The 17,372-nt window shown below is 38.1% G+C and overlaps 1 protein-coding gene across 2 annotated transcripts in view; it reads left to right on the plus strand.

The window, feature by feature from the left end:
- BBOX1 (gamma-butyrobetaine hydroxylase 1) overlaps positions 1 to 15,900 on the plus strand; it is an 80,624-nt gene extending 64,724 nt beyond the window's left edge. The window contains exons 7-8 of one of the 2 annotated variants that reach the window (XM_061203174.1): positions 13,514 to 13,680; positions 15,452 to 15,888. In XM_061203174.1, the coding sequence (XP_061059157.1) occupies positions 13,514 to 13,680; positions 15,452 to 15,612 (328 nt within the window). In that variant the 3' untranslated portion in view covers positions 15,613 to 15,888. Of the gene's footprint in view, positions 1 to 13,513; positions 13,681 to 15,451 lie in introns of both variants that reach the window. The other variant, XM_061203175.1, reaches the window with a different exon arrangement.
- Positions 15,901 to 17,372: the final 1,472 nt, after the last annotated feature.

Consider the following 17,372-nt stretch of genomic DNA (forward strand, 5'->3'; position numbering starts at 1 on the left):
TCAGCAGAAACTCTACAAGCCAGAAGGGAGTGGCATGATATATTTAAAGTGATGAAAGGAAAGAACGTACAACCAAGATTACTCTATCCAGCAAGGAACTCATTCAGATTCGACGGAGAAATCAAAAGCTTTACAGACAAGCAAAAGCTAAGAGAATTCAGCAGCATCAAAGCAGCTCTACAACAAATGCTAAAGGAACTTTTCTAAGTGGGAAATACAAGAGGAGAAAGACCTACAAAAACAAAAACAAAACAATTAAGAAAATGGTAATAGGAACAGAGATATCAATAATTACCTTAACTGTGAATGCATTAAATGCTCCAACCAAAAGACACAGGCTAGCTGAAAGTACACAAAAACAAGACACATATATATGCTGTCTACAAGAGACCCACTTCAGACCTAGGGACACGTACACACTGAAAGTGAGGGGGTGGAAAAAGATATTCAATGCACAGAAATACAAAGCATCATAAGAGACTACTAAAAGAAACTCTATGCCAATAAAATGGACAACCTGGAAGAACTGGACAAATTCTTACAAAGGTATAACCTTACAAGACTGAACCAGGAAGAAAGAGAAAATAGGAACAGACCAATCACAAGTAATGAAATTGAAACTGTGATTAAAAATCTTCCAACAAACAAAAGCCCCGGACCAGATAGCTTCACAGGAGAATTCTATCACACATTTAGAGAAGAGCCAACACCCATCCTCCTCAAACTCTTACAAAAAATTACAGAGGAAGGAACACTCCCAGACTCATTCTATGAGGCCATAATCACCCTGATACCAAAACCAGACAAAGATACTACAAAAAAAGAAAATTACAGACCAATATCACTCATAAATATACATGCAAAAATCCTCAACAAAATACTAGCAAACAGAATCCAACAACACATTAAAAGAATCATACACCATGACCAAGTGGAATTTATACCATGGATGCAAGGATTCTTCAATATACACAAATCAATCAATGTGATATGCCATATTAACAACTTGAAGAATAAAAACCATATGATCATCTCAATAGATGCAATAAAAGCTTTTGACAAAATTCAACCCCCATTTATGATAAAAACTCTCCAGAAAGTGGGCAAACAGTGGGAACCTGCCTCAACATAATAAAGACCATATATGACAAACCCACAGCAAACATCGTTCTCAATTATGAAAAACTGAAAGCATTTCTCTAGATCAGGAACAAGACAAGGATGTCCACTCTTGCCACTATTATTCAACATAGTTTTGGAAGTCCTAGCCATGGCAATCAGAGAAGAAAAAGAAATAAAAGGAATACAAATTGGAAAAGAAGAAGTAAAACTGTCACTGTTTGCAGGTGACATGATACTATACATCGATAATCCTAAAGATGCCACCAGAAAACCACTACAGCTAATCAGTGAATTTGGTAAATTTGCAGGATACAAAATTAATGCACAGAAATCTCTTGCAATCCTATACACTAACAACGAAAGATCAGAGGGAGAAATTAAGGAAACAATCCCATTCACCATTGCAAAAAAAGAATAAAATACCTAGGAATAAACCTACCTATTAAGGTAAAAGACCTGTACTCAGAAAACTATAAGACACTGATGAAAGAAATCAAAGATGATACAAACCAATGGAGAGATATACCATGTTCTTGGATTGGAAAAAACAATATTGTGAAAATGATTATACTACCCAAAGCAATCTACAGATTCAATGCAATCCCTATCAAATTACCAATGGTATTTTTTACAGAACTCGAGCAAAAAATCTTAAAATTTGTATGGAGACACAAATGACCCGAAAAGCCAAAGCAGTCTTTAGGGAAATAAACGGAGCTGGAGGAATCAGACTCCCTGACTTCAGACTTTTACTACAAAGCTGCAGTAATCAAGACAGTATGGTACTGGCACAAAAACAGAAATATGGATCAATGGAACAGGACAGAGACCCAAGAGATAAACCCACGCACCTATGGTCAACTAAACTATGACAAAGGAGGCAAGGATATATAATGGAGAAAAGAGAGTCTCTTCAATAAGTGGTGCTGGGAAAACTGGACAGCTACATGTAAAAGAATGAAATTGGAACACTCCCTAACACCATACACAAAAATAATCTCAAAATGGATTAAAGACCAAAATGTAAGACCAGATACTATAAAACTCTTAGAGGAAAACATAGGAAGAACACTCTTTGACATAAATCACAGCAAGATCTTTTCTTACTACCCACTGGAGTAATGGAAATAAAAACAAAAATAAACAAATGGGAACAAATGAAACTTAAAAGCTTTTGCACAGAGTGAAGTAAGTCAGAAAGAGAAAAACAAATACCATATATTAAAGCATATATGTGGAATCTAAATAAATGGTACAGCTGAACCAGTTTGCAATGCAGAAATCAGACACAGATGTAGAGAACAAAAGTATGGACACAAAGAGGGAAAAGCAGGGGGGTGGGGTAGTGGTGGTGGGATGAATTGGGGTATTGGGATTGACATACATACACTAATATGTATAAGATGGATAACTAATAAGAACCTGCTTTATAAAAAATAAAATATAATAAAATTCAAGAAAAAAAGAGAAAATAAATGGTAAGATTGTAGATTTAAACATGACCTTATCAATAATGGCATTAAATATAAATGGGCTAAATACAACAATTAAAAAAAAGTTACCTTAAAACCCCATGACAAATTACCATTTTGTTGTGACACAATATGGTTGCAGATTCTTCAGGGCTAGAGAACAGAGGCAAAAAAACAAAAACAAAAACAAAAAAAAACTTAGCTATTGAGTGAGATTTTTTTTTTTAACAGCTTTACTGCAGTATAATTGCTTTACAATGGTGTATTAGTTTCTGCTTTATTACAAAGTGAATCAGCTATACATATATATATATCCCCATATCTCCTCCCTCCTGCATCTCCCTCCCTCCCTCCCTATCCCACCCCTTTATGTGCTCACAAAGCACCAAGCTGATCTACCTGTACTATGCAGCTGCTTCCCACTAGCTATCTATTTTACATTTGGTGGTATAGATAAGTCCATACCACTCTCTCACTTCGTCCCAGCTTACCCTTCCCCCTTCTCGTGTCCTCAAGTCCATTGTCTACGTCTGCATCTTTATTCCTGTCCTGCCCCTAGGTTCTTCAGAAACTTTTTTTTTTTTTAGATTCCATATATATGTGTTAGCATATGGTATTTGTTTTTCTCTTTCTGACTTACTTCACTCTGTATGACAGACTCTAAATCCATCCACCTCACTACAAATAACTCAATTTTGTTTCTTTTTATGGCTGACTAATATTCCATTGTATATATGGCCACATCTTCTTTATCCATTCATCTGTCAGTGGACACTTAGGTTGCTTCCATGTCCTGGCTATTGTAAATAGAGCTGCAATGAACATTGTGGTACATGACTCTTTTTGAATTATGGTTTTCTCAGGGTATATGCCCAGTAGTGGGATTGCTGGGTCATATGGTAGTTCTAGTTTTAGTTTTTTAAGGAACCTCCATACTGTTCTCCATAGTGGCTGTATCAATTTACATTCCCGCCAACAGCGCAAAAGGGTTCCCTTTTCTCCACACCCTCTCCAGCGTTTATTGTTTGTAGATTTTTTGATGATGGCCATTCTGACTGGTGTGAGATGATACCTCATTGTAGTTTTGATTCGCTTTCCTCTAATGAATTGTGATGTTGAGCATCCTTTCATATGTTTGTGGGCAATCCGTATATCTTCTTTGGAGAAAAGTCTATTTAGGTCTTCTGCCCATTTTTGGATTGGGTTGTTTGTTTTTTTGATATTGAGCTGCCTGAGCTGCTTGTGTATTTTGGAGATTAATCCTTTGTCAGTTGCTTCATTTGCAAATATTTTCTCCCATTCTGATGGTTGTCTTTTCATCTTGTTTATGGTTTCCTTTGCTGTGCAAAAGCTTTGAAGTTTCATTAGGTCCCATTTGTTTATTTTTGTTTTCACTCCCCTTTCTCTAGGAGGTGGGTGCAAAAGGATCTTGCTGTGATTTATGTCATAGAGTGTTCTGCCTATGTTTTCCTCTAACAGTTTTACAGTGTCTAGCCTTATATTTAGGTCTTTAATCCATTTTGAGTGTATTTTTCTGTATGGTATAGGGAATGTTCTAACTTCATTCTTTTACATATAGCTGTCCAGTTTTCCCAGCACTACTTATTAAAGAGGCTGTCTTTTCTCCATTGTATATTCTTGCCTGCTTTATCAAAACTAAGGTGACCATATGTGCATGGGTTTATCTCTGGGCTTTCTATCCTGTTCCATTGATCTATATTTCTGTTTTTGTGCCAGTACCATACTGTCTTGATGACTGTAGCTTTGTACTATAGTCTGAAGTCAGGGAGCCTGATTCCTCCAGCTCCGCTTTTCTTTTTCAATATTGCTTTGTCTATTCAGGGTCTTTTGTGTTTCCATACAAATTGTGAAATTTTTTGTTCTAGTTCTGTGAAAAATGCCATTGGTAGTTTGATAGGGATTGCATTGAATCTGTAGATTGCTTTGGGTAGTATAGTCATTTTCACAACTTTGATTCTTCCAATCCAAGAATATGGTATATCTCTCCATCTGTTTGTATCATCTTTAATTTCTTTCATCAGTGTCTTATAGTTTTCTGCATACAGGTCTTTTGTCTCCTTAGGTAGGTTTATTCCAGATATTTTATTCTTTTTGTTGCAATGGTAAATGGGAGTGTTTCCTTAATTTCTCTTTCAGATTTTTCATCATTAGTGTATAGGAATGCAGGAGATTTCTGTGCATTAATGATGTATCCTGCTGTTTTACCAAATTCATTGATTACCTCTACTAGTTTTCTGGTACCATCTTTAGGATTCTCTATGTATGGTATCATGTCATCTGCAAACAGTGACAACTTTACTTCTTCTTTTCCAGTTTAGATTCCTTTTATTTCTTTTTCTTCTCTGATTGCTGTGGCTAAAACTTCCAAAACTATGTTGAATAATAGTGGTGAGAGTGGGCAACCTTGTCTTGTTCCTGATCTTAGTGGAAATAGTTTCAGTTTTTCACCTTTGAGAACGATGTTGGCTGTGAGTTTGTCATATATGGCCTTTATTATGTTGAGGTAAGTTCCTCTATGCCTACTTGCTGGAGGGTTTTTATCGTAAATGGGTATTGAATTTTGTCGAAAGATTTTTCTCCATCTATTGAGATGATCATATGGTTTTTCTCCTTCAGTTTGTTAATATCATTTATCACATTGATTGATTTGCATATATTGAAGAAACCTTGCATTCCTGTGATAAACCCCACTTGATCATGGTGTATGATCCATGTACTGTGCTGTTGGATTCTGTTTGCTAGTATTTTGTTGAGGATTTTTGCATCTATGTTCATCAGTGATATTGGCCTGTAGTTTTCTTTCTTTGTGACATCTTTGTCTGGTTTTGGTATCAGGGTGATGGTGGCCTCATAGAATGAGTGTGGGAGTGTTCTTCCCTCTGCTATATTTTGGAAGAGTTTGAGAAGGATAGCTGTTAGCTCTTCTCTAAATGTTGGATAGCATTTGCCTGTGAAGCCATCTGGTCCTTGGCTTTGTTTGTTGGAAGATTTTTAATCACAGTCTCAATTTCACTGCTTGTGATTGGTCTGTTTATATTTTCTATTTCTTCCTGGTTCAGTCTCTGAAGGTTGTGCTTTTCTAAGAATTTGTCCATTTCTTCCAGGCTGTCCATTTTACTGGCATATAATTGCTTGTAGTAATCTCTCATGATCCTTTGTATTTCTGCAGTGTCAGTTGTTACTTCTCCTTTTTCATTTCTAATTCTATTGATTTGAGTCTTCTCCCTTTTTTTCTTGATGAGTCTGCCTAATGGTTTATCAACTTTATCTTCTCAAAGAACCAGCTTTTGGTTTTATCGATCTTTGCTACTGTTTCCTTCATTTCTTTTTCATTTATTTCCGATCTGATTTTTATGATTTCTTTCCTTCTGCTAACTTTGGGGTTTTTTTGTTCTTCTTTCTCTAATTGCTTTAGGTGTAAGGTTAGGTTGTTAATTTGAGATGTTTCTTGTTTCTTGTGGTAGGATTGTATTGCTATAAACTTCCCTCTTAGAACTGCTTTTGCCGCATCCCATGGGTTTTGGGTTGTCGTGTTTTCATTGTCATTTGTTTCTAGGTATTTTTGGATTTCCTCTTTGATTTCTTCAGTGATCTCTTGGTTATTTAGTAGTGCATTGTTTAGTCTCCATGTGTTTGTATATTTTGCAGATTTTTTCCCCTGTAATTGATATCTAGTCTCATAGCGTTGTGGTTGGAAATGATACTTGATATGATTTCGATTTTCTTAAATTTACCAAGGTTTGATTTGTGACCCAAGTTATGATCTATCCTGGAGAATGTTCCTTGAGCACTTGAAAAGAAAGTGTATGCTGTTATTTTGGGATGGAATGTCTTATAAATATCAATTAAGTGCATCTTCTTTAATGTATCACTTAAAGCTTGTGTTTCCTTATTTATTTTCATTTTAGATGATCTGTCCATTTGTGAAAGTGGGGTGTTAAAGTCCCCAACTATGATTCTGTTACTGTCAATTTTTCCTTTTGTGGCTATTAGCATTTGCCTTATATATTGAGGTACTCCTTTGTTGGGTGCATAAATATTTACAATTGTTATAACTTCTTCTTGGCTTGATCCCTTGATCATTATGTAGTGTCCTTCTTTGTCTCTTGCAATAGTCTTTATTTTAAAGTCTATTGTGTCTGATATGAGAATTGCTACTCCAGCTTTCTTTTGATTTCCATTTGCATGTAATATCTTTTTCCATCTCCTCACTTTCAGTCTGTATGTGTCTCTAGGTCTGAAGTGGGTCTCCTGTAGACAGCATATATATGGGTCTTGTTTTTGTATCCATTCAGCCAGTCTATGTCTTTTGGTGGAGCATTTAATCCATTTACATTTAAGGTAATTATTGATATGTATGTTCCTAGTACCATTTTCTTAATTCATTTGGGTTTGTTATTGTAGGTCTTTTCCTTCTCTTGTGTTTCCTGCCTAGAGAAGTTGCTTTAGCATTTGTTTTAAAGCTGGTTTGGTGGTGCTGAATTTTCTTAGCTTTTGCTTGTCTGTAAATGTTTTAATTTCTCTGTCAAATCTGAATGAGATCCTTGCTGGGTAGAGTAACCTTGGTTGTAGGTTTTCCCTTTCATCACTTTAAATATGTCCTGCCACTCCCTTCAGGCTTGCAGAGTTTCTGCTGAAGGATCAGCTGTTAACCTGATGGGGATTCCCTTGTAGGTTATTTGTTGTTTTTCCCTTGCTGCTTTTAGTATTTTTTCTTTGTATTTAATTTTTGATAGTTTGATTAATATGTGTCTTGGCGTGTTTCTGCTTGGATTTATCCTATATTTGACTCTCTGTGCTTTCTGGACTTGATTAACTATTTCCTTTCCCATATTAGGGTAGTTTTCAACTATAATCTCCTCAAGTATTTTCTCAATCCTTTTCTTTTTCTCTTCTTCTTCTGGAACCCCTATAATTCGAATGTTGGTGAGTTTAATGTTGTCCCAGAGGTCTCTGAGACTGTCCTCAATTGTTTTTATTCTTTTGTCTTTATTCTGCTCTGCAGTAGTTATTTCCCCTATTTTATCTTCCAGGTCAGTTATCCGTTTTTCTGCCTCAGTTATTCTGCTACTGTTTCCTTCTAGAGAATTTTTTATTTCATTTATTGTGTTGTTCATCATTGTTTGTTTTCTCTTTAGTTCTTCTACGTCCTTGTTAAACGTTTCTTGTATTTTCTCCATTCTATTTCCAAGATTTTGGATCACGTTTACTATCAATACTCTGAATTCTTTTCCAGGTAGACTGCCTATTTCCTCTTCATTTGTTTGGTCTGGTGGCTTTTTACCTTGCTCCTTCATCTGTTGTGTGTTTCTTTGTCTTCTCATTTTGCTTAACTTACTGTGTTTGCGGTCTCCTTTTCGCAGCCTGCAGGTTCATAGTTCCTCTTGTTTGTGGTGTCTGCCCCCAGTGGCTAGGGTTGGCTCAGTGGTTTGTGTAGGCTTCCTGGTGGAAGGGACTAGTGCCTGTGTTCTGGTGTTTGAGGCTGGATTTGTCTTTCTGGTGGGCAGGTCCACGTCCAGTGGTGTGTTTTGGGGTGTCTGTGACCTTATTATGATTTTAGGCAGCCTCTCTGCTAATGGGTGAGATTGTGTTCCTGTCTTGCTAGTTTTTTGGCATAGGATGTCCAGCACTGTAGCTTGCTGTTTGTTGAGTGGAGCTGGGGCTTGGCGTTGAGATGGCGATCTCTGGGAGAGCTTTCGCCATTTGATATTACGTGGAGCCAGGAGGTCTCTAGTGGACCAATGTCCTGACCTCAGCTCTCCCACCTTCTCATCTCAGAAGAAAAGGAAGAAAAAAAGAAAGAAAGATAGGAAAAAAATAAATTAAATAAAGTTATTAAAATAAGAAATAATTATTAAAAATAAAATAATTAAAAAGTAATAAAAAAAAGAAAGAAGAGAGCAACCAAATGAAAAAACAAATATACCAATGATAACAAGTGCTAAAAACTATACTAAAAAAAAAACAACGGACAGACAGAAGCCTCGGACAAATGGTCATATCAAAGCTATAAGACAAAATCACACACAGAAGCCTACACATACACAGTCACAAAAAGAGAAAAAGGAAAAAAATATATATATATATCGTTGCTCCCAAAGTCCACTGCCTAAATTTTGGGATGATTCGTTGTCTATTCAGGTATTCCACAGATGCAGGGTACATCAAGTTGATTGTGGATATTTAATCCACTGCTCCTGAGGCTGCTGGGAGAGATTTCCCTTTCTCTTCTTTGTTCGCACAGCGCCTGGGGTTCAGCTTCGGATTTGGACCTGCCTCTGCGTGTAGGTTGCCTGAGGACGTCTGTTCTTCGCTCACACAGGATGGGGTTAAAGGAGCAGCTGATTCAGGGGCTCTGGCTCACTCAGGCAGGGGGAGGGAGGGAAGGGTATGGATGCGGGGCGAGCCTGCGGCGGCAGAGGCCGGCGTGACGTTGCAGCAGCCTGAGGCGCGCCGTGCGTTCTCCCGGGGAAGTTGTCCCTGGATCGCGGGACCCTGGCATTTGCGGGCTGCACAGGCTCCCGGGAGGGGCGGTGTGGATCGTGACCTGTGCTCACACACAGGCTTCTTGGTGGCAGCAGCAGCAGCCTTAGCGTCTCATGCCCGTCTCTGGGGTCCGCGCTGATAGCCGCGGCTCGCGCCTGTCTCTGGAGCTCCTTTAAGCGGCGCTCTGAATCCCCTCTCCTCGCGCACCAGGAAACAAAGAGGTAAGAAAAAGTCTCTTGCCTCTTCGGCAGCTCCAGACTTTTTCCCGGACTCCCTCCTGGCTAGCCGTGGCGCACTAGCCCCTTCAGGCTGTGTTCACGCCACCAACCCCAGTCCTCTCCCTGCGATCCGACCGAAGCCAGAGCCTCAGCTCCCAGCCCCCGCCCGCCCTGGCGGGTGAGCAGACAAGCCTCTTGGGCTGGTGAGTGCTGCTCGGCGCCGATCCTCTGTGCGGGAATCTCTCCACTTTGCCCTCCACACCCCTGTGGCTACACTCTCCTCCGTGGCTCCGAAGCTTCCCCCCTCTGCCGCCCGCAGTCTCCACCCGCGAAGGGGCTTCCTAGTGTGTGGAAACCTTTCCTCCTTCACAGCTCCCTCCCACTGGTGCAGGTCCCGTCCCTATTCTTTTGTCTCTGTTATTTCTTTTTTCTTTTGCCCTACCCAGGTACGTGGGGGGTTTCTTGCCTTTGGGGAGGTCTGAGGTCTTCTGCCAGTGTTCAGTAGGTGTTCTGTAGGAGCTGTTCCACATGTAGATGTATTTCTGATGTATTTGTGGGGAGGAAGGTGATCTCCGCGTCTTACTCTTCCGCCATCTTGAAGGTCTCCTTGAGTGAGATTAACTGAATATCTATCATCATAATTTGCTTTTGTTATTTTTTGCAATAAAATTCCAGAATTTGGCCATTATCAAGGTCTCAAGGATATCCCTAGAGAATATCAAGTGGTTAACATTAATTCACTTAAAATGTATTTTTAACAACAGGAGATGAAACAAAGAGAGTTTTCAGTTAATCAAGGGCCTTGGTCCCCTGAGTGTTTGGGTTAATTTTCCTGGTGGTCAAATCTTTTAAGTCTTTTGAGATGCTTATGTCCTATCTAATACAAAAAGATCTTGGAGGCTGCTGAGAAAGTTAAGAATCATGCAGTACAATAAAAAACAAAGTAACTAGGACGAAAATAATAGTGAGATTAAGCTATAGTGTTGCATCCTACTGGTTACAAATTCAGTCACATGAACACAACTCTTCTTTTTATCTGTGAGTTGTTGGTCAAGTGACTTATTCTTGCTAAGCCACGAAAAGGAGTAATTGTCAGTAAAAAAAAAAAAAAAAAAAAGGAGTGATATTAATACCTACCACATAACAATTGTAGTGGGAATTATCTGACAGACAGCCCTGTCAGAGTGCCTGGATCAGAAAGGGCAGAATAAATTTTAGCTAGCCATAATTTTCATAATCCAACACATTTACTGGTGATAGATTTTAATTTCAGCTCTGAGTTTCTAAAGACCAAAGCAAGGAGGGAACATAATCCGTTTGCAAGATTTGAGATGCTTTTAAAGTCTGAAATAAATTTTTCTTGCATAAAATGTGATGTGGTGGGCAAGACCATAGTGATATTCTCACAACAAATTCACATCACATCTCTCAATGAGAAATAATATTTTAACTAACAAGGCGTATCCACAGCATCCACTTGGATTGTAGGAGATGATTCTACAGTCTTCTCCTTGGGTTCTTTTATTGGCATCACTGATGATGTTTTGCTTTTACTAATTTGCAGTCACCATGTTGCTTGTTTATGTTTAAATGCTTGTCCTTTATGCATAGCTAATACATAGCTGGTTATTCCTCATCTTTGGGGGCTTTTTACCCTTCCTCAGCATATAATCCTACATAAAGACCTTCTTTTCATTCTGTTTTTGCACACAGAATATCCTGCTTACTAAGATTCAATTTTGCATTTTAGGTTGATCTTCAAGATGCCAGCCACTCATCTCCTCTAACATTCTTCAATCCTCAGGATAACATCTTCTCTAGACCTCATAACTAAATTTACTTTCTATTTCTCCTCAGGTCATTACTGAGAATGCTAAATAACAAATTTGTTTCTTATTTTCTCATATAGAAAGTAGATACCAGGTGAAAAGAGACAGAGGCTGTGTTACACACACGTACACACACAGAGAAATTGCTTATTTTTGCCCACATGTGTGAACTCTGGGAAATGAAAACTTAATAGAATGTACCATGGGACACACAATTCTGATTTCATGAGATTAATGAATCACGAAGTTCCTTTCAAAGATATGTGAGGATGCATACATGGACTCCAAAAGAGAGAGCTCATAACTAGCATAACCATTTCCATGCAAGAATTACGGTGTTAGTGGAAAAAGAAACATCACCAGAGTGGCTGGGTTGGAAGACCCCAAGAAGTTTCAAAGATGTGACATACTTGTCAGTATCATGGAGGATGACACAAAGGGTGTCATTGGTATATGTACGGAAAATAATGCAAGGTGAGAGGAGGGAATGTGGGTCAGGAGCAGTCAGGCTAGAATTTTAAAGATAAGATGAAAAGGCAAAATGCCCTCAGAAACTGTGAAAGTGGTCTGAAACCAGCAGTATGAACACTAATGGGACAATTGAAAGGCCAAACACTGTCCTTTGTACCCCTCAAACCCAGAGGTCCACAGTCTCTTCTGCTGACTGACCTCTTCCTTGATTCTTTGTTCATAAAGCCACAACCTGCAGGCCACAGAGCATCCTTTATCTATGTGGAGAAGATGGGGCAACAGGGGAGGGCCCTTCACTGCCTATTCAATCATATTTGTATTTTATCAATATATATAAATTCAAGTTCTAAGAGCCTTTTTTGAAAACCTGTTCCTTTCTTACATCCTTTCCCTATATGGTTCAATAGGTAGTTTTCAGTCACTATTCAATAAACAAAGAGTTGCTGCTAATCACTATTTCTTAGAGTTTATCATTACACTTGCCATTGGCTCAGAGGATTGACTATTAATCTGAGATACAAAGCACAGGGGCCCAGATAGCCATACTTTGTATACCACAGGCCATTGCATCCTTCCTCCCATAACCTAGCTTGTTGATAATGGTTCACTCTGTGTGAGCAGCCAGCTAAGTGTAATCTAGACCCCAAATCAGTGTCACCAACCCCTGGAACATGTGACAGTCTGTTCAGTTTGACCCATCAGTCAGCTGTGGGTTCACATTACCACCTCCTAAGCTGGCCCAGGAGTAATTCTTGGCACTTTGTCACCATCCTTGCCCACCTTCAGTTTTTATCCATCCCTCCTGTACCTAAAGAAAAGGTAAAGTTGGTTGATGTTTTAGAACTGGATAAAAGTCCACCTTCCGAATAAGCTAAAAAAAAAATTTTGTCTCTTCCTTTTGTCTCTGTGGCTAAATGGTCATGCCTTGCTAATTATAACCAGCAAACTTAAATTTAGAAATAATGTTATCATTTGTTACATTGAAAACAGTATTATGTTACATTGTCATGATCATGATTTATATTCTAAGAAAGAATATAGAGATCACAATATTAGGATCTCCCAAGGTACTAAAAAGACCTTGGTACTCTCTAAATGTACTGAAAAAATATATACAAAGTTACATATGCAACAAATATTTAATAACTGCCTGTTATATCCAGGATCTATGTTAATTGCTGGGAATACAACGTTAAATGAGATTCAGTATCAGTCTTCTAGAAGCCTATACACTAAGATGCATAGTATAGATGGAAAGATCCAAAGAAAGAATGTGCCTCAGGCTAGACTCTTCTTTCTCTGTGCCTCCGTTTCCCCATCTATAAACTAGGGAGTGAAATAGAACAGAGTATTTCCAATTTTTAAAAAACAAATTTTTCTTCCCAATATTGTTCCAGTAAAATCATATTTAAAACCTCCATAGATGAAACATATAAAGTGATTGACCTATGAACTGTAACATAAAAATATTTTAATATGTAAAATATGTAAAATGTAAATATGTAAAAACTACTGTTTGTAAAAAGCTACAAACATATGTAAAATATGTTAATAATATGTAAAAGCTACTGTTTTAAAGAATAAAGAATGAATTCATTTTCCTAAACAAACAAACAAATTTTAACTGGAATTTCTCAGAAACATTTATTTTAAATTAATTTGAATCAATTCTGGCACTTATGTAGTAAGATTTCAAAAAATTCTTGCTAAATGAATATGTGAAAAAAAATAAATGAATACATTGTACCACAGATAACCTTAATATCTTCTGTACATGTGTTTGGATTCTTTAATATTGTATTTCAGAAATATCTTCCAAGATGAAATGACCCTTACAAATGTAAAAAGATACTTCATGACTTCTATATTTTAACTTTTTCTCTTTGAAAAATAGATTAGATGATAAAGGCCAAGTGGTTCGCATCAACTTCAATAATGCAACTAGAGACACAATATTTGACATACCTGTTGAAAGAGTTCAGCCTTTTTATGCTGCTCTGAAGGAGTTTGTTGACCTCATGAATTGTAAAGAATTCAAGTTTACTTTCAAGATGAATCCAGGTCAGTGAACACATTTTCTCAGACAACTGAAAGAATGGATTTTCTTCAACCTTAACCATTTAGCACAATATCTAGAGCAGTGTTTCTCAAACATGGCATGTGGAACACTAACATCAGAATCTTGGTGAGCAGCCAACTTGCTTAAATAGCAGACTCCTGGCCCCTACCCTTCCTCTAAATTGACTCTCCAGACTTTAAAATACTCATTTTAGTAAGTTCCTAGGTAATCCTTAAGCACACCAAAATTTAATAACCTCTAACCTAAAGAATAAATATTGAAAGACAAGCTACAGACCAAATAAAATCTCATGTCTGATATGAAGACTGATGACTTATATTTTCTATTCTGATAGCCAATCAATACAAACTGAAACCTGTACTTAATTTTTCTATCTTGGTAAATAAATAAAATTATCTCCATGAGCCTCACTCTAAAGTACATGAGTAGGGTTTACTCATTACACTTATCTGATCTGGCAAACGTGGTGCTACCTGAAATAAAGTAGTACTTGAAGTATTCCAGCCACTTGGATAAAGGAGCAGAAAGCACTATGGTTTTTCTGGACCATCTCTACTCAATGAAGTGATATCAAACTTGAGGCTTTTGATTTCTAAAATAAAAAGCATAATTTCTCCCTCCTGCTGATTGGGCCAAGTGGAGATACTTTTCATGTGTGATTATTTTTTGAATTGATCTTTGGTATAATAAGGTAATACTAGAAATCTCCATAAATCCGCTGCTATGAAGTCAACACCAAGTTGAGTTTAAGAGCAGTAACATGTAAAATGGAAATACCATGGGAGAAAAATACCCCCAAAATAGGAGTTGGAATTCAAGCTTCACCATTCAATGGCAGTGTATCTCCTGGCAAGTGCCTCAACTGCTCAGAGCTTCAGTTTTCTCATGTATGAAAATATGAGATAATACTCTCCTTTCAAGATTTTTATGAGGCATAGAAATTATGTACATAAAATACTAGGAACATGAAAGACAAACCAAGAATGTCACTATCCTTATAATTGTTTGAAGCTGTTAAAGTAGAAATAAATACTTCTTAAGTCAGAAGGAGAAAAACAAATACCATATGATATCACTTATATGTGGAATCTAAATTATGACACAAATGAACCTATATGTGGAATCTAAAATATGACACAAATGAAACAGACCACAGACATAGAGAACAGACTTGTGGTTGTCAATGGGGAGAAGGTTGGGGAAAGGGATGGATTGGATATTTGGGGTTAGCAGATGAAAACTATTATATATAGAATGGATATACAACAAGGTCCTACTATATATCACAGGGAATTATATTCAATATCCTGTAATAAACCATAATGGAAAATAATATTAAAAAAAAGTATATATAACTGAATCACTTTGCTGTACAGCAGAAATTAACACAATATTATAAATCAACTATACTTCAATTTAAAAAAAAAACAATTCTGAGTAAGAGATAAGTAACCATCAGGAAGAACAATTCAAAAGTTTTATACAGAGATAATACTTTAAGTAAGAATTATAAAAGTGTCTACAAGTGCCCCCCAAGCTATGTAGTTCAAATGTCAAAAGGTCTAAAGCAGTCTCCATTCAGTGGGCCTGATTTGTATGAAAAAGCAAATGTGCAGTTTTATGTAAAGAAATAAACATATTGTGTCTTGATGTGAACCAAGTAGCAATGCTATTTTGCAGTTTACATTTTCTAGCTCAGCAAATCATTTACACACAGAATTATATTCATATTGAAAAAAATCTTTTGTCTAGGTGATGTGATTACCTTTGATAACTGGCGCTTACTTCATGGCCGACAGAGCTATGAAGCAGGAACTGAGATATCCCGCCATCTAGAAGGAGCTTATGCCGACTGGGATGTGGTCATGTCAAGGCTTCGTATCTTAAGGCAGAGTGTCCGGAATAGAAACTGAATCTCCTGTCGATAAGATTCCAGTGAGTGTATTTTATAAGATATGGCAAGGTTATTTGTCTTCACAGGCCATGAGCCATGTCAGTAACACATTAATTTCTTTAACACAAGAGTTCTCTTCTCTTTGTAGTCATATACAGTGCCAACTTTTTAGATGTTGTAGCCATGCTCTCTCTTTTTCAAATAAAGCATCTCCTCTGTCCAATTGCATATATGATCTAATTTCTTTTGCCCATCTGTGAGAGTCTCCAGAATGCCTTCAAATAGTTTTGTATCAAAGTCTTTCTTCAAGTAAGGCTTCTTTTAAATAAAGCTTTTGTTTCAAATAAAGGTTGTGTTTCAAATAAAACTTGTCTCAAAACATGTTTCTGGGGCTTCCCTGGTGGTGCAGTGGTTGAGAATCTGCCTGTCAATGCAGGGGACACGGGTTCGAGCCCTGGTCTGGGAAGATCCCACATGCCGCGGAGCAACTAGGTCCGTGAGCCACAACTACTGAGCCTGCGCGTCTGGAGCCTGTGCTCCGCAACAAGAGAGGCCGCGATAGTGAGAGGCCCGCGCACCGCGATGAAGAGTGGCCCCCGCTTGCCACAACTAGAGCAAGCCCTCGCACAGAAACGAAGACCCAACACAGCCAAAAAAAAAAAAAAAAAAACATGTTTCTGCTCTGTTGCCTGGAGGGTCTCATTTTTCATGACTGCATATGACTGTCTTTAGCATGCTTGGGAAGAGGCTTCATATTTTCAAAGATCTCTTTTGTTTACTCTTATTACAGAATTACGTGACCCCAATTTCCAGACCTCACCAACCTGGTGATCTCAGCATTTCTTTTAATACATAAATTATGATACCAAACCCAAGAATGTGCCAAATGAAAAGAAAATCTAGTTCCACCCCCCACCAAGTTGCTCTTGCCCCAAATAAATACTCCCAAGGACTGCAAGCATAGCTTACCCCTGTCCGTGGATCAGTTCTCCTCACTCCTTGCTTTTGACTAATAACTAGAAAAGGTAGAACCAAGATGCATGCAACACTGATAAGTGGACATGATGTTTGTTAACCTCTGGACAGCTTGACCTGCTGGTCTTGGCTTCTTATATGGCCGCTGCCTTGCCTCCAGTGATGGAACACAGGTGTCACCACCAGCCATGAAAGTTCCACTCCGGTTGTGCCCAGTCCCTTCCCTACCTCTGCCGAAAAGGGGAGTCTCAGCATTTCCTCTTGCTGAAATCCTGGTAGTACATAGATTTTTAGTCCATACATTTTGGGACCTAACCAAGCCTCCTATTTCAAAAGTCTTAATCACTGCCACCGCTGTAAAGCTCTACCTGTCACCTTAAGACCAAGTGAAAACACTACCTCCATCTATGCTTTAACTTTTGTTTCACACTCATAGTGTGCCCATGGCACTGGGAGTCTGGATCAAAAGTGTCTTAGGCCTATGTCAGCACACCCCTCTATTTTCTGAACTCTAGTAGTAAGTCCACATCGCCTGCCCAGGCTCATCTTTCTCTTGGAACACTGTCCCTTTCTGGGGCCTTCTTTGTCCTTTCCCATCATCTGGTCTTGCCTGGGGCTACTATAGTACACCACACATGTTTGATTCCTCTATACTTCAAATGAAATGGATTGGGTTCTCAGTCCCACCTCTCCTAAGAGACTCCTAGAATGAAAACAGGTAAGTTCAATGGAGGCATGGCTTGATTTGAAGAGGCTGCATTCAATACCTGAAAACAAATAAGTTTCTGGAGCTTATAAGCAAAT

The sequence above is a fragment of the Eubalaena glacialis genome, chromosome 10 (genome assembly GCF_028564815.1).
Source record: "Eubalaena glacialis isolate mEubGla1 chromosome 10, mEubGla1.1.hap2.+ XY, whole genome shotgun sequence".
Classification (NCBI taxonomy): Eukaryota; Metazoa; Chordata; class Mammalia; order Artiodactyla; family Balaenidae; genus Eubalaena; species Eubalaena glacialis.